This window comes from Sus scrofa, chromosome 16, assembly GCF_000003025.6.
Source record: "Sus scrofa isolate TJ Tabasco breed Duroc chromosome 16, Sscrofa11.1, whole genome shotgun sequence".
NCBI lineage: Eukaryota > Metazoa > Chordata > Mammalia > Artiodactyla > Suidae > Sus > Sus scrofa.
Window position 1 is genome coordinate 35,248,017 of NC_010458.4, and position 21,945 is coordinate 35,269,961.

Below are 21,945 nucleotides of genomic sequence, written 5' to 3' on the forward strand. Positions count from 1 at the left end.
GTTCCTGTCATGGCGCAGCGGAAATGAATCCAACTAGGAATCATGAGATTGAGTGTTCCATCCCTGGCGTCGCTCAGTGGGTTAAGGATCCAGCATTGCCATGAGCTGTAGTGTAGGTTGCAGACGTGGCTCGGATCCTTCATTGCTGTGCTGTGGCGTAGGTTGGCAGCAACAGCTCTGATTCGACCCCTAGCCTGGGAACCTCCATATGCTGTGGGTGTGGCCCTAAAAAAAACAAAACAAAACAAAAAGAAAAACAAGTTAAACAGTTGACAGTAATTGTTGCCAGTGACAAAAATCTAGCTTTTAAGCAAAAATTAGAATTTTGAAAAACTTGTATGCACACTGTGGGATTGACTGACAGCTTCCGGATACATAAAGATTTTTCTGATGAGATCAGTTGTAATATAAAATTGATTTTTTGATACTGTGTAACGAAAAGTATTATTTGAAAGATCTTCATAACTAAGTAAGCCAATATTTTCCAAATGACCAATGTAAGATATTATAAAATCATGCATAGGTATAAGACCCATTTAAAGTGTTAGACAGATGAATAGATTTTAACGTAACAGAATTCAAAAAGTTCACTGATATGGTAACAGAATCCACGTTGCAACTAATCTTTAAGAAAATACTACTTGTCAAGTTTTAGCTTAGTATCAAAGGAAAAGTATCCACAGTTATCTGAAAAGGCTATTGAAACACTCCTTTTCCATCTATATATCTGTGTGAGGCCAGATTGTTTTCATACCTTCTTTCAAAACAACCATGTTGCAATTGATTGAATGTGGAGGCAGACGTGGGAATCCAGCTGTATTGTATTAAACTCCTATTAAGCTATTAAAGAGATTTGAAGAGCAAATAGAACAAAGCTGCTCTTCTCATTTTGGGGGGGGTTATTTTGAAGGATGGGTTTTTTTCAACTAAAAGTATGGTATTAACATTAACTTGTAAGTGTAATGGGTTATTATTACTTTAAATAAATAACTAAATATTTTATAAAAAGTCTCTCAGTTTTAATGTCTTTTGTCTTTTTAGGGCCATGCCCATGGCATATGGAGGTTCCCAGGCGAGGGGTCTAATCTGAGCTGTTGCTGCCAGCCTACCCCAGAGCCTCAGCAACGCCCCATCTGAGCTGCATCTGAGACCTACACCACAGCTCATGGCAACGCCAGATCCCCAAACACGGAGCGAGGCTAGGGATCGAACACACAACCTCATGGTCCCTAGTTGGATTCGTTTCCTCTGTGCCACGACGGGGAACTCCCTCTCGGTTTTAATTTCTAATGCCATAAATATTGATAGATGGAACTCACATAAACAAAACCTCTTTAGGGTTGTCCATAATTTTTGAGAGTGTAAAAGGGTCCTGAGAACAAAAAGTTGGAGAAATGCTGATTTAGGCAAAAGAACAATTAAGAGAACATGGAATAAAGGGAAGAAGAAAAGAAGAAAAAGCAAAGAGATTATAAAGTTCAGCAAATGTTACGCTGATAGATTCAGGCTTACCACTATCATTTTGCTGCACAGAGTCAAAAACATGTCATATTACATGTTAGATAATGGTGAACACAATTACGTTATTGCTTTTTTTTCCCTTTAGGGTCGAACTTGCAGCATGTGGAGGTTCCCAGGCTAGGAGTTGAATTGGATCCTTAACCCACTGAGTGGGGCCAGAGATCAAACAAGTGTCCTCATGGATACTAGTCAGGTTCATTACTACTGGGCCACAAGGGGACCTCCTTACTGCTGGTTTTGTGCACTGGAAGTTTAAAAAATGTCATCCAATTTTATAAATTTTTGAGAGGAAGAAAAAATGAGTGCTCACCTGCTCTCTTGGGAGAGGAGCTTGACACAGGCTGTGTGGCCGCAGTACAGGGCGTAGGCCAGGGGCGTGCTCTCATTGATGTCTCGCAGGTTGCTGTCCATGCCCAGCTCCAGCAGCGACTGCACGCAGTCTGCCTTCCCTGCAGCTGCAGCCCAGTGCAGAGGTGTCCTGGGGGACCACAGGGGAATAACACAAGTGTCTGAGCACAAGAATGGTAGAGGTTACTTAGCTGCCCCGGCTTCTGCTTGAAGTTGGGTCCTGGCAGGAAAGACTTGTTGCTCTTTAGAGGGTGGACATGGTATGTATTTTATGGGGCTTTGGGATGAAGGTGTATATGTGTAGAGGACTCTCCTCTAATTCTGATATTCCCTGGCCTTGCACCTTCTTTGGCTTTTCTGAGAATTTCTCAGAAGGGGTAGCAGTGGGTCTAAGGACTTGAACAATTTGAAGGCTCTTTATACATAGTGCCAAACTACCTTCAAAGAAGACTGACTCAATTTCTCCTACCAGCTGTGTCCCTTCTCCTGCCTAATATTGAGTGTTATCACCGTCTTTAAAGATTCTTGCCAAAAAAAAAAAAAAAAAAAAAAATGGCATTGCCATGAGCTGTGGTGTAGGCTGCAGAAGTGACTTGGATCCCTTGTTGCTATGGCTCTGTTATAGGCTGGCGGCTGCAGCTCTGATTCCACCACTAGCCTGGGAACCTCCATATGCGGCCCTAAAAAAAAAAAGATTCTTCCCAGCTTGGTAGGCAAAGTGGTACTTCAGCGTTGTTCTCCTCTGCTTTCTTTAACAATGAGGATGAAATTTTGCAATATATGTTTATTTGCCATTTGAGTTTATTGAAATGACTCTTAAAACGTCCTGTGCTCATATTTTCTATTAGATTACTAGTTTGTCTTACTAATTTACATGAACTTTAAAAATATTTAACGTATCAATTTTTTTTCTAGGTTATGTTTATAAAAACATTTTCTTAGTTCCCGCCATGGCGCAGTGGTTAACGAATCCAACTAGAAACCATGAGGTTGCGAGTTCAATCCCTGGCCTCGCTCAGTGGGTTGAGGATCCGGCGTTGCCATGAGCTGTGGTGTAGGTTGCAGACACGGCTCGGATCCTGCATTGCTGTGGCTCTGGCGTAGGCCGGCGGCAACAGCTAGGATTAGACCTCTAGCCTGGGAACCCCCATATGCCGCAAGAGCGGCCCAAGAAATGGCAAAAAGACAAAAAACAAAAAAACAAAAAAAACCCAAAAACATTTTCTCTAATTTATAGCTTTTATTTTCTAGTGATTTTTCCATAAAATACTTTTTTAAAATCCCATTTAATTACCTCTTCATTTTTGGTTTGTTTCATGATTTTCTGTTTTAGAAAATCCTTCATTGGCCAGTTTAAACGGTTTAAAGGTTTAAATTAATCAATATTTAAACCTTTGTTAAATGGTAAAACCAGTATTTTTTTTAAGAAAATGAAAAAAAAAAAAAGAAAAGTCAGGAATTGGGAGAAAATATTTGCAAATCACATATCCAACAAAGAGTTTATATTTGGAATAAATAAAATCTTTCAAAACTGAACAATAAAAAATACACAAGCCAATTAAAAAAAATAGCTAAAGATCAGAACACTTTACAAAAGAAGATGCATAAGTGGTAAATAATCACATGAAAAGGTGCTCAATAACATTTGTCATTAGAGAAATCAGGGCAAGTGGAACTTTTGTACATTGTTAGTGAGAATGAAAAATGGAAATGACCATGCCAGAAAATAGTTTATTAGTTCATTCTAAAGTTACATAGGAGTTCCCGTCATGGCACAGTGGTAACGAACCTAACTAGTATCCATGAGGACCTGTGTTCAATCCCTGGCCTCGATCAGTACGTTAAGGATCCGGGGTTGCCATGAGCTGTGGTGTGGGCTGGTGGCTTACACAGAGAGACCTAACCAGGGAGGGAACTTCCATATGCCAAAGTTGCGGCCCTAAAAAAATAAGGGGAAAAAAAAAGTTAAATATACTTACCATATGATCAAGTAATCTCACTTCTGGATATACAGCTAGAGAAATGAAGGATTATGTTCACACAAACTCTTATACACAAATGTTTATAGCAGTATGATTCATAATTGCCAAAATCTGTATAACCTAATGTCCTTCAACGTGTGAATGGATAAACAAACTATAGTTCATCCACACAACACAATACTACTCAGCAATAAAAAGAATAGCCTACTGGCACATGGAACATAGATGCATCGCAAGTGTATTCTACTAAATGAAAGAAGTAAATCTCAAAAGATTAGATACCATACATTTCAATTTACATGACATTCTGGAAGAGGCAAAACCCAAGGGACAGAATTCATCAGTGGTTGCCAAATCTTAGAGATGGGAGAGACCTGAACCACAAAAGGACAACCTGAGTTGATATTGGAGTTGACAGAACGGTCTTGAATCTTGCTTGTGGTGGTTACATGAATCTATGCATGTGTTAAAATTCATAGAAGTATATATCAAAAAAGTAAATTTTACTGAATGTAGTAAAAGGCAAACAAATATTTTCTTAATTTACCTGGGTTTTTAAAAAAAACCCTGTATGTGTATTTTCAAATGTGTAGTGAGGTGTTTAGTCAATCTGACCATGTCTCCAGTTGCATAGCCAACTTTTCTTAACACAATTTATTAATGCATTGGGATCATATTTTGAGATCCTGACCTACATATGTACATTTCTCCCCTTCCTCTGTACTCCATTTAAGGAGGTGTTTGACTTTGTGCTCAACCTCAGGGGAGGGAAATACCAGGGTTGATAAGAGAAATAGTGTCTTTCTGTTTCCAAAAGCCAAGCCCAGAACTGAGAGCAGATTTAGAGCAAAACAGCTCCCCAACTGTAGAAAGAGTCCCCCCTCGGCTGTCAAGGCAGATGTGACAAGAGGGTGATAAAAGCATTAAGGAACCCTGGACCCAAGAGCAAAGAGTACCAGAACCTTGCTTCCTTGGCAGAGATGCTGGGAAGTAGGGGGTGGAAAATGTCTGCATGGTGTGTCTGGGCAATGGGACCATGGGAGGTTAAGAAGGGCACAGGGAAAGATGACATTCCTGAGAAGGGGGTTTCCTATGAAGAGAATGACTACTCTTCCTGTCACTCTGGGAGAGGATCATTCCTAGGGTAGGAAAGCAGGGCAGGAATGACCTCTCCTTGGCTTCATTCTGGGGCTTGACCCCTGGGAGAAGGCCACCCCTGGGAGAGCCAAGAGGTCTCTCAGAAACAGAGGCAGCCCAGGGGCTGGATAGAGAGAGGGTTACTTGGGGCTATTTGCAAAAGGGCCTATGACTCAGTATTTGGAGAATAGCCACGTCCACAGTATGACCAGAGTCCCCATGGGCAAACTGTGTCCTCTGTCAATTAAGCATACTTCTCCTCATGTTATGATATGGGCAGCAATGTGAGAACACTTAACAGGACCATATGATTTTTCAATATAGTAATCTGTTATACTGCCTATTGGAATATGTAGCAGATATGATCCTTTCCATTCTATGGGAGAGAGGTCTCCAGACAATGTTTATTATGAAAAAAGATAAGGCACCAGCTATATTATGCCCTTCTATTTAGAGAAAGATGGAGGCCTGGATATCACAGTGGTAGGGTTAACTCATATGTGACAGTTCTCTTTGGAGCACTGTGAAATTCTCCTTTATAACAATTGCTAAGGCTGACTATTTTTAGTTCTTCTGACCATCAACATGAAAGTGGAGGTCCAGAAGAACACAGGGAAAAAGTTATTTTGCAGAGAAACAAGGGAAGCATAGGTAACTTCTAACTAATACACATAGAGCTCTGTGGGCAATATATAGTATCCAGTTTCAAGTTATCTATAGAGTACAGGTCTTTTGTCTCTTTAGGTAGGTTTATTCCCAGGTATTTTATTCTTTTGGATGCAATGGTAAACGGGATTGCTTCCCTAATTTCAAGTTATCTAAGCTGTAGTTCCTTTCTTATCTCTAAGCATCAGGATAGTCCTGCAAACCCAGCAGACTGGACTCAGCTGTCACAGTGAGGAGCTAGAAGGTCAGGGCTCATGATTCAGAATAAATTCATGAGAGACAAGCACTGGGGGGGAGCTCTCATTGTGGTGCAGTGGAAATGAATCCAACTAGTATCCATGAGGATGCGGGTTCCATCACTGGCTTCACTCATAGTGGGTAAGGGATCCGGCATTGCCATGAGCTGTGGTGTAGGTGTGGGTCACAGATGTGGCTCAGATCCCGTGTTGCTGTGGCTGTGGCATAGGCCGGTAGCTGTGGATTCTACCCCTAGCCTGGGAACTTCCATATGCCGAGGGTGTGGCCCTAATGATGAGGTGGTCTCTGAATGACAGGAGATGGGTATAAGAAAGTAGCGTTGGGAATTCCCGTCGTGGCTCAGCAATTAGCGAACCTGACTAGTATCCATGAGGATGAGGGTTCGATCCCTGGCCTCGCTCAGTGGGTTAAGGATCCGGCATTGCCATGAGCTGTGGTGTAGATTGCAGACATGGCTCAGATCCTGTGTTGCTGTGGCTCTGGCGTAGGCCAGCGGCTACAGTTCCAAATGGACCCCTAGCCTGGGAAACTCCATAAGCCCTAAAAAGACAAAAAGACCAAAAAAATAAATAATAATAATAATAATAATGTAGCATTGGAGCTTGTGGTGCAGCAAGTTAAAGGGCCAACATTGTCACTGTAGTGGCTTGGCCTGCTCTGTGGCATGGGTTTGATCCGTGGCCTGGGAACTTCCACATGCCATAGCCAAAAATAAATAAACAAATAAATGCAGCATTGGTTGAGATGTCAGCAGCCCAGGAATGATTTATGGAACATATAAACATTCTCTAGATAATTCCCAGAAATACGTAGGGAGGAGAATTTGATAAAAGACTCCCCTTTCTGAAGATAAATGAGTTGTGTATTTAAGGAAAGCATGACCTCACAGGCTGATGAAATTTGGGACATTTAAGCTGCGGAAACTATTTCTGAGTTATGTGTTCTGTGCCATCAATCTTAGGCTGGTACTGCCATGTTTAAATGTCATAGATTTATGATGTGTTTTAATATCAGGAAGACTGTTCTCCTATATTTTCCCTCATCCTTCCTTCTTATATTATTGCCTTATTTTTCTTCCCTTTTCTCAAAATCCTTCTCTCCACTGGAAAAGACAAGAAGGAAAGGGAAGTCACAATTCCTGCAAATGCTTAAGTACACATACCTACGGAGGTTTTGAAAAATTTTACACTAACACAAGCTTATAGTTTCAATATGAAGGCACAGCTGCAGGATGCAGAAACTGAAACAAAATGGAGAGTAGGGTTTGATCAGTGCATGTAAGTGGTGAGCTGAGCTTTGGGGCATGAACTAGATCTTCCTTGAGATTTTACTTCATTTTGAACCCACATAGGACCCAATCTTTTGCACTTTGTTTCCCCCTGCTTGGTTTTACTTTCTTCCCTGAGGCTGGGGGAGCTATATTTTCTCTTGCTAAGCATGTGATAATGCAAAGTGTGCAATACTGTATTCAGAGCTGGTTCTAGATGTATATGGAGGTGGGCAAACTTCTCCCTAACCCTATTTTCCTAAATGTGTTCTTGCCTTCTCTTTTTAGATCATTCACCTTTTTTTCTTCATGTAACTGAAGTCCTGTTTCCTTACCTGCTCAGGCTCAACATCTGCTCTTAGAAAAAGGTCTACATTCAATGATTTATATATTAAATTTAAGTAAAGTCATCATGTTAACTATCGCCGACTTCTGAGACTTACATGGAACCCAAGGATTTTTTCCCCTGTGTTATAAGAATTTCAGGAATCAGGAAGTAGAAGGTGCTTCTTAGGGTATCATAATAAGTTGGTGGCTAAATTTGCACTACAATAGAAAAAGGTTAAAAAAAAACCATACATAGTGTATAAGACATACTTATTTTCAATAATTTTTTTGTTACTATTCTTATATTTCCACTGAATCTACACCTAACTGAAACAAAGATTAGACAAACATTGTAATTGAACAGCTCTCATAATAGTTGATTATAGATAAAGGGCATTGTAGGTAAAAAGCTCTATGTTGAGAAAACAAGGGTACAAGTTTTCATTTAGTTGCTAATTACCTCTGCGGCAAGTCTTCATCTTTCTGGGTTCAGCTTCCTGTTCTTAGAGACGTATGCCAATACATCTCTAATGATTGAAGAAAACCAAAACAGAACTCTGGTAAGGTCACATCTAGTTCTGAATACAAAGCCTCTATTGTGCTCTTCTCTGGATAACAAGAATTGTTGACTTTATGACATAATCCAGGAATGAAGAAAAAAATAAGACTTACTGTTAAGAACAAAAAGCACATATAGCAGGAAGCTGATATACAGAAAGTCTTCTGAGAACACTGAGAACGTTTAGCAAAAAGTGGAAAGTCTGACAATACTGTATTTCTCTTCATAACAATGATTTTCCTACCCTGCTAAAATAGGGAGGGTTTTTATTGTCACAAGCGCAGTATAAAATATTACTGGCAGTAGGATATGGTCATATAGGATGACTTCTTTGTTTTGGGGTTTTTTGTTTTGTTTTGTTTTTGTCTTTTTGGGGCTGCACCTATGGCATATGGAAGTTTCGAGGCTAGAAGCTGAATCAGAACTACAGATGCCGACCTACACCACAGCCACAGCAATGGCAGATCTGACCCGCGTCTGCAACTTACACCACAGATCATGGCAATGGCAGATCCTTAACCCGGTGAGTGAGGCCAGGGATTGAACCCACATCCTCATGGGTACTAGTTGGGTATGTTAACCACTGAGCCATGATGGGAACTCCCAGAATAACTTTTTAAACATCTTCTTCATTTTGAGATTAAAATTTGGAAGATGACTAGTGGTTCTCAACATTTCTGTGTTGCCATGGATACCTGTCGTCCACATCCAGAGCCTGCAGGTTGCATTCAGGGACTCTTGCCAGCTCGTTGATAATGTCGCTGAAACCTGCTGCTGCAGCAATGTGCACGCATGTCTTCCCACTCTCATCGTCATAGTTGATGATGGATGGACCCTGGTGATGGCCCAGAATGATGGAACACAGAATTCTATTTCCACTCTGGAAAAAAAGTCAAAGAAAGCTCACCATATACAATCCAGTGCTCTCCCCTGTCTATGTAAGTTAAGATAAAAATTTACAACAAAAAATGAAAATACATTTTATCAAAACTAGCAACAAATTTCCACTTGTTTCAAGTCAGTGTAGGGATTTTCATCTCCTGTAAGAGCTAACTTGTTTTCTATAAATAGTGAACTAAGGAGGAGGTAAATACAGGTATAATTGACTGATATCAGAGCTAGCATGATGGGTAGGCCACCTAGATAACTTTCTCATTAAATATATTCATTTTGTTTCCTCACTTGCTGTTGAGGTTGACACTGGAGAAGCTGGCAGAATTAATTTTAACGCTACCAAAATGACTATGATTGAGTGTTGACTGGTGGCAGAATGATGACCAAAATGATCTGGTAATTGCCAAATTGCTATAAATTGCATGTAATTTAATTGTCAAAAAATCCTTTGTGAAAGGCAGTGGGTCATAATTTAGTAGCTAATGGATAAAGAAAGAAAACAAGTATCAGAAAGAAAACTTTAGGAAACCATCTAAACTGGGTCCCTCTTTCTGTGTAGGTCTATAATCAGCTTTTTATCTTACTTTGAAGGAAGGCTATCTACAGTCTTTTCAGTAACCTGTCCCCACCTTAAAAGCCACCAGCTATTACTTGAGCCCACACTTCTTCGACTTGAACAAATGAGTAAGTAAATACTGGGCATATGATCTTTCATTGGACTGAAAAATATATAAAATACAGCATAAGCATTTGCAATTTAAGGTGACAATAAATCCTCAATGGCCAATAAATACATTCTAGTTTTCTCACACAATGGAAAATCTTATCTTTCAGATTTCTCCTAATATATGTGTAAAGATTATCAAACAGTCCAAAAAATTCATCAGCATTTTAATTTCCTTTTTCTTTCTTCCTTCCTCTCTTTCTTCCCCTTTCTTTTCTTTTTTTTTTTTTCTTTCTTTCTCTCTCTCTCTCTTTTTTTTCTTTTTAGGGCCACACCTGCAGCATATGGAAATTCCCAGGCTAGGGGTCAAATCAGAGCTGTAGCTGTTGGCTTACACCACAGCCACAGCAATGCTGGATACGACCCACCTCTGCAACCTAGACCACAGCTCACAGCAATGCTGGATCCCTTAACAAGTGAGGCCATGGATCAAACCCATGTCCTCATGGATATTAGTCGGGTTCGCTAACCGCTGAGCCATGAAGGGAACTCCCCAGCATTTTAATTTTCTCAGTGAATCCGTAGAGACTCTGTTAATTCCACACAGCAGGTCTAACGGGTAGAAAGGAGGTCTCTAGGGGGCATGAGGGGCACGTTAGGAAACGGGAGAGACACACTATATATAATTCTGGGAGCCAGGAACCAGGCCATGTGCCAGCTTCAGGTTCCCTAAGCAAAAAAAGGGAGAGTTGAATATTTTTAAAAGCTGCAGTTCTAACACACTCCACATGCTGTCCAACAGCCACCTTATAATAAATTTTCCCACATAACATTTCTTTTGGCATTCTTCCCGCTTTATTTGACCCCAGGGTTGTGTTTTAGAATCTCTGAGTCAAATTGCCCAATTCTGTGGAACAGCACCCGTTCGTTTTTGCTTTTCCTCTTCCTTTCCCTCCCCTCTCTCTGTCTGCATTTAGGACTCTCCGGATATCCCATTACTCAGCATGGCTTCACAGAGAACACTACAGAGTGAACCCGTGAGTGTGCTTCCGTCCTATGGGAGCTGATTCCAGCTCTGAAACCTCTTGCAGGACCAAAGTCCCGGGGCCCTCAAAGTTCTCCGCTTTGAGCCCCAGGAAGAGCGCTGAGTGGGTTTTAAATGCTACAACCAGGGCAAGCTACATAATTTGTGGGGCCCATGGAAAAATGAAACTATGGGAGTTCTGCTGTGGCCTAATGGGATCAGCAGTGTCTTGGGAGCACTGGGACAGTAGGTTTGATCCCTGGCCTGGCACAGTGGGTTAAGGATCTGACCTTATGGCAGCTGCAGTGTAGGTCATAACTGTGGCTTGGATCTGATTCCTGGCCTGGGAATTCCACATGCTTTAGGACAGCCAAAAAAGAAAAAAAAAAAAAAGTGTTAAATATTTGCTAACACAATACAAAATTAAAAAAAATTAGGAGTTCCCGTCGTGGCTCAGTGGTTGACGAATCCGACTAGGAACCATGAGGTTGTGGGTTCGATCCCTGGCCTTGCTCAGTGGGTTAAGGATCCGGCAGGGAGCTGTAGCTCCAATTTGACTCCTAGCCTGGGAACCTCCATATGCCGGGGGAGTGGCCCTAAAAAAGGCAAAAAGACCAAAAAAAAAAAAAAAATTATGTATTAAAAAAAAAAAAAAAGAAAAATGAAAATGTGGAGGAGCCCCCTGCTCACATGGTAGGCAAATAATGTATTCCTTTCTTCTGTGGTGTGTGTCTTGATCTGCCATGGCGATTTTTATTTGCTACTAAGTGTCAGGCTCCCCTTGGGCTGGGCATTCTCAGGTTGGGTGCGAATACTGACAGATGCATGAGCCCTGTCTTGCAACCTGGCACATGCTTGACTCCAACCCTTCCTGAGTCTGTACCTAGACCCCTGCCAGGGAACTCAAGAGCTGGGGCCTGAGCATCTGCCTGAGGGCAGCAGGGAGATGGGGCTGTGTGAGCCAAGGATCCACTGTCCTATCAGACTTAACAGACAAGATACAAAATCAAAGATAGAATTATTGAGAATTTTCAGATGGCCACAGAGCATTATACCCTGAGCACAGAGCTCCTTTCTGAGCGTGGGGCCCTCTGTGGCTGTACTGGCTACCTGCTCATAAAGTGGCTCCTGCCTGTAACCTTTTTCCTTCTCTCCTTCTCACCTTCCCTCTTACATCCTTCTTCTCCCTTCATTCTTCCTTTGTCTCCAAATGACTTGTACATAATTTGGATCAATGAGTTAAACTTGGAGTTCCCGTTGTGGCGCAGCAGAAATGAATCCAACTAGGAACATGAAATTTCGGGTTCGATCCCTGGCCTCACTCACTGGGTTAAGGATCCGGCGTTGCTGTGAGCTGTGGTGTAGGTTGCAGATGTGGCTCAGATCCCACATTGCTGTGGGTGTGGTGTAGGCTGGTAGCTGTAGCTCCTATTCAACCTCTAGCCTGGGAACCTCCATGTGCCGCAGATGCAGCCCTTAAAAAAAAAAAAAAAAAAAAAAAAAAGAGTTAAACTCTACAGCATGCCTGTCATCAGAAGGTGGCTACAAAGAATACATCCAAGGTTTCATGCCTGCTTTATCAACTTTTCTAAGATTCTTTCACCTGATGTTACTTATATATTTTGAAGGGGTCTGAAATATGTTTATTTAAAGCAATCAAGAGACACCTCTCCCCTTTTAAGAAGCACTGGTCTATGGAGAAGAGAAACAGAGACCAAAAAGAGTGTCAACTCAACGAACTTATTTTGTTTACAATTTCCTGGAAGAGCAAAGGGATTCAGGTTGCCAGAGTGGTTCAAACAGCAAAACACCCTGTCACGGTTGGTTCTCTCTCCGTGTGAGACGGCGCCTCAACACAGATGGAAAAAACAAAGCCCATGTCTCACACTCTCTCTTCCTCCCTCCTCGTCAGACCCACAGAGGAGACATTTTGCAAACAGTCAGCTGAGGTGGGGGCTGCTGCCCAGCATTTCTGAGTTGCCCTCTTCTCAGTTCCTGACCAGACAGTTCCAGTCAGCGGTTCCTTTGGAAACTGGTCCTAAACAGCTTCTCTGGATAAGAGAATATCTACCCCCTTATACTTTCCCCCCCAGATTCCTCTTGTCCTGAATCTTCTGGACAATTCCTTTGTTTCTAAATCTGGCCCTCACTTACAACATTATCATTGTATTTTCTTTTTCTTTATAAGAACATCTTCCCAGGAATAATGGTGACAGCGATGTTTGTGGAGTGACCGTTCTGTGACCCGTGTACCACTCTAAGTATTTCCACATACTAACTCATTTGGTCCTGAGAGTAACCCCACAAGGTAGGTACTCTTATCATCTCCATGCTGTAGAGGAGAAATTGGAGGTACAGACTAAGTTGCCCAAAGTCACAGCCAAGAGGTGGCAAAGCCAGAACTGTCTGCAGAGAGCTTGCACTATGCCATTCTGTCTCCTATTAAAAGAGTGGTCTATTTATTTGATCCTGCATGCTCATACTGGGAGAATTAAAACAAAAACTGATGTTTGGCTCAGCAACATCAGTAGCAATGAAGAGCGCCATGCCAACTGAGATTTTTCTTCCAACATTAGGTGCTTTAAAAGGCTCTCCTAGGAGGGTTGCCATGGTGCACCCTCGCAGGAATTCGAGAAAGCCCATGAGAGCACTAGTTTGTGAGCTGAGGCCCAGGCGCAGTGGTCTCTTGGTAACAGCATTCCCTTCTTCTTGGCAAGCTGGGCTGAGGGTCAGTCAAAGGGAGGTTCCTGGCCTGAGAAGTGTTGATTGCAGAGACCAGGCAGCACCAGGAGAGAAGAAATGGGATGTTGCCTAGAAGGGCCCTTAGGAAGGATGGAGAGTGGGTTTCCATTTGGTGGGAATATCATTCAACAGGGGAAGAATATTGCCAGATCCTATTTTTATGGTGCTCTAGAATTCGGTATTGGGTGGCCAGGTGAGATTGTGGATGTATTTATTTTCGTTGTATTTGAGTTGTTTTTTGCCCATGAGTAAGACATAAAGTCGCCTTCCTGTCTGAAAACTACTGGGAACTACCGAGTCCCAGTCATTTTCTCTTTACACCTCTTGGGGGGGGGGGGGAGTTCATAAGAAGCCTTGCCAAGAAGAAAGTTGAATCGATGTACAGTCATTTTGATATAGGAGACTGATGAAAAACAAGATTCCAATATCCTGACTAGAGCTAGATCTTATTTATTCTAGGTGACCTTACAAGAAGTCTTAGTGTGAGATTTAGGACTAGTTGTTTATCTGTTGACATGACGGAGGAATTAGTTCTATGGTGGGTTCTCCAGGGAGGGAACTCCAATCTCCTCCCTTCTCTTGGAAGTAGGGGTCTGTCTGCATCACCTGTCCCATGATAGTGACTATACAAAGCAGAGGCCAGGGTTTTAGGTCACATGCCCCTTTGAAAGGCCTGGGAGATTGTGTGCTGTGAGAAGAGCACTGGCTTGTAAGTTCCACAGGAGCCAGATGTGTTAGACTAGAATGGAGCTGGAGGGGAAGATGTACTGGTTTATGCAGCACGGACAGGTGAGAGTTGAGGGTTTGGAGCTAATGAGAGGAGAAAGGTGCCCAATATCCTAGCTTAGAGTCAGGGCTATCTTCATGGTTAGCCCCTTTGGACCCAGGCTTTCTGCTTGACCTGACTCCAGAGGCTGCTGTGTCCCAAAGCCTGGGGCTGACTACCCTGAAAGCAAGTGAAAGATAGAAATGATGGGGGAGGCAGTTCCCATCGTGGCACAGCAGAAGCAAATCTGACTAGGAACCATGAGGTTGCAGGTTTGATCCCTGGCCTTGCTCGGTAGGTTAAGGATCTAGTGTTGCCGTGAGCTGTGGTATAGGTTGCAGACATGACTCGGATCCTGCGTTGCTGTGGCTGTGGTGTAGGCCAGCAGCTCTAGCTCCAATTGGACCCCTAGCCTCCATATGCTGCAGGCGTGGCCCTATAAAGCAGGGGCAGTGAGGCATGGTGACTCTCAGCTGCTCAACTACTTCATTTCCTAGGGCTTCTGATGATTAATGTAAAAACACCTCAGAAAACCTCCTTTCCTGCTGTGTTAGTGTGGACAAAGTCTCTAGCTTCTGCTTCTAGGAGGCAAGATAACAGTCCCCAGGATATTTCAGCATTGTCCTCACCACACCTATGACTGGGAATCTTTTCGCTAAAATGGCTCCTAACAAAGAATAACTCATAATAAATGTTTGCTGAACAATGCATACATAAATAAATGAGTGAAGCAAGCCTTACAAACTGTGGATTAAAGCCAAACAAAATTGAATTTTATCCATCCCTTTCTTAGCTTCTCTTTCTTTTTTTTCTCATTATCTCCCTCCTTTCACCATCTTTTCACTTCTTTCTTTTGGCCATTGTTGAAATTCCTGACCCAAGCTGCTGCAGTGACAACATCAGATCCTTAACCCTCTGCACCACAAGGGAACTCCTCTTTTCACTTCTTTCTTTACTTGTATGTACTCCTAGGCAAGTCCTTGTGTTTAATCCTTCCACCTCCTCCCCTTTTGCTCTATAACTGAGCGCTGGGGAACGGACACATGGAGGCTACTTTAACTCAGGCTACCCTTCCAGACAGCTCAGTCTTTGCTCCCCGGGCAATAGGGGTTGATTTTGCAAACTTGACTTTCTCTTTATTTACTCTGGGCTTATGTGGCTTTGTAGTCTTCCTCTTAGGAAGCACTGGGAGGCATATGGGCTGGGTACCTGTGGGCGTGGGGTGTGCTCAGGCAATGACAATTTCCCTGTGCACTAGTTTCACCACCTGTGAACTGAGGGGTTGGACTAAAATGACTTGTGTGGTCCTTTCCAGCTCTAAGGCTCTTTCATCTTATGAACCGGATCCACTGGTAGATGACATTTATAATTATCCTCTGGCATTCTCTGTGTATTTAGGGTTAAAGCATATTTATAGGATTTTGACACAGTTCAAACAGTTCTTGGCCGCCACAGGAAGGAGGATTCCATGCTGGACCAAATCGGTCTCAGGCACTGGGGGCTTGGTGGTTATAGTCAAGAGCTCCAAGGGTGTGTGCATGTGTGTGTGTATAATTTCCTTAACCACATAACCACATTCTGAATGAACAAACATGAAATTGTATTATATTAGTGCAGTTCTTCTCCTCCGACCCTCCCTTGAAAAATGTACTGAAAGAAGAATATTGATGAGGAAGATTCCAAATAAACACATTTTCTAGGATTAGGAGGAAGGAGCTAGTGGTGAGATTTGAGGGGCAGTATATACCTGCCCCTCTCACTGACCTACATCATGTCTATCCTAGAATTCCTATCATTAGGGAAAACAAAACAAAACAAAACAAAACCAAAAAACCCTGTTATTAAGGCATTGCATTCCTGGAAGTCTCAGTTAAGCTGAAGATGATATTTCACAGAAAGATCCCAATAAACCACTATTCCCATTGGCTTGCAATGGATACGTTTATTGAACTGAATTCAGTGAACACTTATTTGGGAACCTAAGATTTGCAAAGATCCATTCTGCATTGTGAGAGCCGTCTGGATGAATAAGACACATGGCCCTTAAGCATGCAGTTCAGCAGAGGAGCCACAGGTATCCCACTGATCGCAACCCCAGTAACAAAAGTAACAAAGTGCCAGACGGCCAACACCGAGGTAAAGATTCTGAAAGGGAGCTCAATCAAGAGGATGAACTTAGTTGGGACCTGAGAAATAAGTAAGAAAAAGTATAAATTCTGCAGTTAGAAGGGATGATGCAGGGAAATATAAGAAAGGAGTATTTCACCCAAAGGGAAGAGCATGACCAAGAGGAGGCAGGAATGAACCTCTATGGTGTATTGGAGGGATTATTAATATTCAAGTATGATTAGAGCAAAGTCAATAGAAAAGAGCAAGGAGTGGGGTGCGGTGGGGACTGGTTGCTCATAGCAGTAAATGCAAATCAGGGAGTTTGTTCTATGCCACAAAACGCGTTGAAGAAAAATTTTTGAGCCATAACCAACAGTGACCATAATTGTTTTGGTGTAGTAACAGTTATGTTAGTACAATCCTTTGTGATTTGTAGAAAGAACCTGTGGTGGCAATGCAAGAATAGATTGGAGAAGGAAAGGGCAGAAATTAGGAATACAGATGCTGAAACTGTTCAGGTTAAGAGAGGTGGGGGAGGCTTGATCTAAGGAAGAGATGACAAGTGTGCTAAATTGTCTCTATTTGTTCTTCCAGGTTTACTCTCCATCTTTTTTTTCATCCTGTTCTCTACCCGTTAGCATATAGGAATTGCATCAAACTGGTTCCCTTGCCCTTTGACTTCTCTTTGGGTTAGACCAGTGAGTGGCACTAACAGGAGATGGATGTAGGAGGAAAGAGTGACTGGGGCATTTATCCTTCAGTTCTCTCCCTGCTAGGTCACAGTTTGGTTATCCCATCAAGGGCTATGCTCTCTGTCCTGGGCCCTCACCTACAGTTGTAGCTTTTGCTTTGTGTTAACAGCCTCTCCCTCCCATGACCCTTTTAGGCTCAGATGCCCGAATGGCAAACTGATGTTGTGTGTAAATAGCCTCTTTAGGAATCTCTGCTCAATTAATCCCATCGGGTGGGCTGCCTCCTGCTGGTACCCTGACCTTATAGAGTGGGGATAGAAAGGAGGTGACAGAAAGGTGAGACTTGAGGAGGTAGAATTGAGTGACCTTGTTAAGCAACTGGACATGAAGGATGAGTAAGGAAGGGGTGTCTGTGGACCGCCTAGAGGCCTTTGGCTTGGGCTACTGGGAGGCTGGGAATGTAATGGGAAGGAGAGACCATGGATTCAGTTTGGACATGTTGAGTTTGACGTCTGTGGGAAACTTTGGGAAGGTGCTGGTGGGGCTAGAAATGTGAGTCTACAGTTCAAGAGAGAGGTCAGAGCTGCCTTTATTGATCTGCGAACATGCTGAGTAGAACGAGAGTTGGAGCCATAGGAACCAAAGGGCTTTTTGGGGAAAAGTGACTGAGAAAAAGATTAGTGACTACACTTCCACAGGGTTGAGGCATGGGATGGAGATGAGGCTGAGTGATACCTGTGTAGACTTCTGACAAGCTAGTGTCATCACAGACAGGGAAGAACATTCCCCGAAGGGACAGAGAGTCCATCAAAGGAGACTGGATGTGGGCAGGGACAGGGCTGTGCTCAGTGTTAGCACATGGAGAGCCAAGCAGTGGGGTCTCCCGGGCAGATGGGGGAGGGGACTGAGGGCAAGAGACCCGCAGGAGGGCACCATCAGCCACCAGGGAACCTGAGAAATGGGGGCAGAAGCCAAACTTGGTTAACGTTGTGCACCCAATGTTTCAAATCTTTATTGCTTTGGGTAACTGGGTGTAATACAGAGACTATTAGTTCAAAGTGCTATAGCTTTAATGTGGTCTCACACAGTCCAAGAGAAAAGCAGGAAGTTCAGTGAAAGGAATAGATGACAACGGGAAATAGACTCATTCATGTGGGGAAAACTTTGAAAGGAGCACAATACTGGCCCTATGCTGTAAATTACGAAGGCTAAGGAGGCAAGCGGAATCTTGCTTTACCTGACATTTGGAATTACCCTCAGTCTTCCCTGCAGAGTAGAGGGCAGAACACACCACTTCTGAATTTGAAGGCTTAACCACAGGGAGACTTCCTCCAGGGTGTGATTCTTAACCTTTGGAGGGTAGTTACAGATCCTCATTAAAGAGCTGAAGGAACCTCAGAAAAATGTATGCTAACATACTCTCACATACACACACATGCAATGTTTCTTACAATTCTAAGAGTCCTAGAAGGGACCTGTCTTGTTCATCTTTTTACTCTAAATGCCAGATACAGATACAAATGCTCACGAAAGGAGTTCCCGTCGTGGCGCAGTGGTTAACGAATCCGACTAGGAACCATGAGGTTGCGGGTTCGGTCCCTGCCCTTGCTCAGTGGGTTAATGATCCGGCATTGCCGTGAGCTGTGGTGTAGGTTGCAGACACGGCTCGGATCCCGCGTTGCTGTGGCTCTGGTGTAGGCCGGTGGCTACAGCTCCAATTCAACCCCTAGCCTGGGAACCTCCATATGCCGCGGGAGCGGCCCAAGAAATAGCAACAACAACAAAAAAGACAAAAAGACCAAAAAAAAAAAAAAAACCAAATGCTCACGAAAGATTTATTAAGCTATTGAGTATATAAATGTAAGGCATTATGGTAATTTTACAAAATCATGGTCAAAATGCAAATATCTTAGGCAGGAGATGCTAAGATTTTAGCACGCATTAATAGGAATTCATTTATCGCAGTGGTTTTCAACCCCAGCTGGACATTACAGTCTACTGGAGAAAGGGGAAACTTTAAAATTTAAATACTGACACTTGGGCTCCAACCCAGAATAAATTACTGAAAAATCTAAGGGTGTGGGGCCTGCGTATCTATATTGTTTAAAAGCTCTTCAGATGATTCTAATGTACAGACAGGACTGAAACCTATGTAGCAGGTTGAAAGCTGCTAATTTATTAGAGAAAAAGAATATAAAGATGTGGGTATGACAGCTAAGCTTTCATGGAGGAGACTAGGAACCTTAATAAAAACAATAATCTCTTAAATCACAGAGAATATTACATAGAACTGCCATGTGCGTGGTTTCACTCATGCTCCAAAGATACACTGGAAGTAACAACAACAAAAAAAGAGTTCCCATTGTGGCACAGCAGAAACGAATCTGACTAGGAACCATGAGGTTGCGGGTTTGATCCCTGGCTTCACTCAGTGGGTTAAGGATCCGGCGTTGAGTTGTGGTGTAGGTTGCAGACATGGCTCAAATCTGGCGTCGCTGTGGCTGTGGCTGTGGCTGTGGCTGGCAGCTGTAGCGCCGATTAAATCCCTAGCCTGTGAACATCCATATGCCATGGGTGCAGCCCTAAAAAGGACAAAAAGCCAAAAAAACAAAACAAAACAAAACAAAACAAAACAAAAAAAACACTGGAAGTGAAGCCAAGCAGGTGTAGGTGACTTTTCCCAGAACAAATCCAGATCTGTTAATGCAAACTCAGATCTTCTGAGTTGAGCACATTTTTCTTTTGATTTTCTCCAAATTGCCTCGTAGAGGACAAAAACAGGGATTCCCATCCACGTAAAGCCCAACTCAGAAGGTCTGGAGCGGCATCTGGGAATCTACTGTTTTATAAGCACTGCAAAGGTCACATCCTGAGCAGCAGCTCTAAATTGGGGGTGCGATGTAGGAAGGGGAACCAGAGAAGGCGTGTCGGTCAGACTGAGCTGGGGAGACTTTTCGAAATGTACATGCATGAACCTCATCCCAGATCTACGGAATCAGAAAACGGGGGTGATGAGAGTGAGTATACAGAAAATGCTTGAGTCTGATACCACTCTCACCTCAGCTGAGAGCAAACACATGCAGGATACCTCTTGGTTGCCCAGTTAGGTTGCACTGGGCCACGGCTACAATGGTGATCCCTGGCCAGCCAGAGGACTTGGCTCTGGGGAGGGACTGGCACGAGGAGGCAGGGCAAGTGATTAGATACTGAAAGTATGTAGTAGGAGAGTGCTGAGGGCAGGTGGGGATGACAAAACAAGCTTTGTTCACTTCACAGTTTTGCCAGAGTAACTGTAGCCAAGTTTGGAGGAACAAAAACAGAGTAGTTTCCAAATCACTCTGTTCTCCCCTTACCCCGGGCACACATGTCAACCCTGAAAGTGCCAGGTGCCCTTCTCTGCCACGTGTGGCACATAAAGACACCTGAGTGAAACCACTGTTAGGGCGTGCAGAATCACAGGGATGTGCGCAGCAGTTCAGCAAGGGTGCCCTTACTGGGCTGATGGAGATAGCCAGCGGGGATGTGTATGTAGGCACCAAAAGATAGAATGGGCTGGTGAGTTTGCTGAAGGGATGCGTGGTATCACTTGCCTCTGAAGGACAGAAGAGATAACTCTTTTTTTTTTTTTTTTTTTTTTTTTGTCTTTTTGCTATTTCTTGGGCCGCTCCCGCGGCATGTGGAGGTTCCCAGGCTAGGGGTTGAATTGGAGCTGTAGCTGCCAGCCTATGCCAGAGCCACAGCAACGTGGGGTCCGAGCCGCGTCTGCAACCTACACCACAGCTCACGGCAACGCCGGATCGTTAACCCACTGAGCAAGGGCAGGGACCGAACCCGCAACCTCATGGTTCCTAGTCGGATTCGTTAACCACTGTGCCACGAGGGGAACTCCCGAGATAACTCTTAATCATTCCTTTTGAGTGATTTCCCTAGAAAACACTTCAATGAATGTTAGCTCTGGCCATTCTCTCATTTTAGCCCCAGATCCCCCCTCTTTGGATAGTAGAGTTCTGATTTCTCTGGTCAAGTGTACTGATACAGATCTCCTTTTGGGATAGTGAGGTAGTGTCATGAGCCACGATTTTCATTGTTCAGAGTTGAACAATGTCAAGGTCACCTGGAATTACTCTGCTTTGGAAGATTTGGAAGGAAGAAGAGAGTCATAGTCCAAAGACTTTGAAGGGATTTTCCTAGTAATTCTTTGAAGGTCTATCCTGTTACACTGTGAACCAGTAGAAGCACTGAGATGGAGAAGGAGTGAGAGAGGGGTGTGTGTATGTGTGTGTGTATGTGTGTAACAGCCAAGGGGGGCTCTGCCTGTTATTCTTTAACTCCTCCCCCTCTTTACCTTGGAAGGATTTCTCCTCAGCAACTGATGTAACCTCATCCTTCCAAGTGACAGGTTTGCTGTTGCCCCTCTGGACATGAATGGAGGGAGGAGGGCAGTGCTCTGTCATGTATATAAAGTCCATATCAACGCTGGGACTGCACCTTTGATCATTCCATCTTTCAGGTCTGACACCCTCAGAATTGTTAACATTGCTTTATACTATTTATACCTGAGACAAGTGCATTGGCTGACGTCTCACCTGGACTGCCCAGTGGAGAGCTGTCTTAAAGTCTTTATCCACAAGGGTGGGGTCTGCCCCCTTCTTCAGCAGCATTTGGGTATGTTGAGGCCGGTTGTGGAAAGCTGCCCAGTGGAGTGGTGTCATTCCCTACAAAACCACAATCAGAGGGGCAGGGATGAGAATAGGCTATCAGGAAGAAAAATAGAGCACATACTTTCTCCTCAGGCCTGCTGTTGTCACCAGAAATGTTGGTTGCCATCTGTCAGTTCATTTACCCCTTGAGCCATTCATTCAACAGGTATTTATTGAGCTTCTGCTTTGTGATGATCATGCTAGGTTGCCATCTCCCACCACCAAGGCCGGGGCACTATCTGTTTTACTGCAGTATCCCCAGTGACTAGAACTGAGACTAGATAAATAG

At 43.3% G+C, this 21,945-nt stretch overlaps 1 protein-coding gene across 9 annotated transcripts in view; it reads right to left on the reverse strand.

Annotated features, from left to right (window-relative positions):
* Positions 1-21,945, reverse strand: part of ANKRD55 (ankyrin repeat domain 55) — a 431,118-nt gene that overhangs the window by 16,347 nt on the left and 392,826 nt on the right. For all 9 annotated transcript variants that reach the window (XM_021076744.1, XM_021076738.1, XM_021076741.1 and 6 more), the window contains 3 exons: positions 21,543-21,671; positions 8,761-8,945; positions 1,832-1,999 (listed from right to left, as the gene is read on the reverse strand). In XM_021076744.1, the coding sequence (XP_020932403.1) occupies positions 1,832-1,999; positions 8,761-8,945; positions 21,543-21,671 (482 nt within the window). The remainder of the gene's footprint in view (positions 1-1,831; positions 2,000-8,760; positions 8,946-21,542; positions 21,672-21,945) is intronic.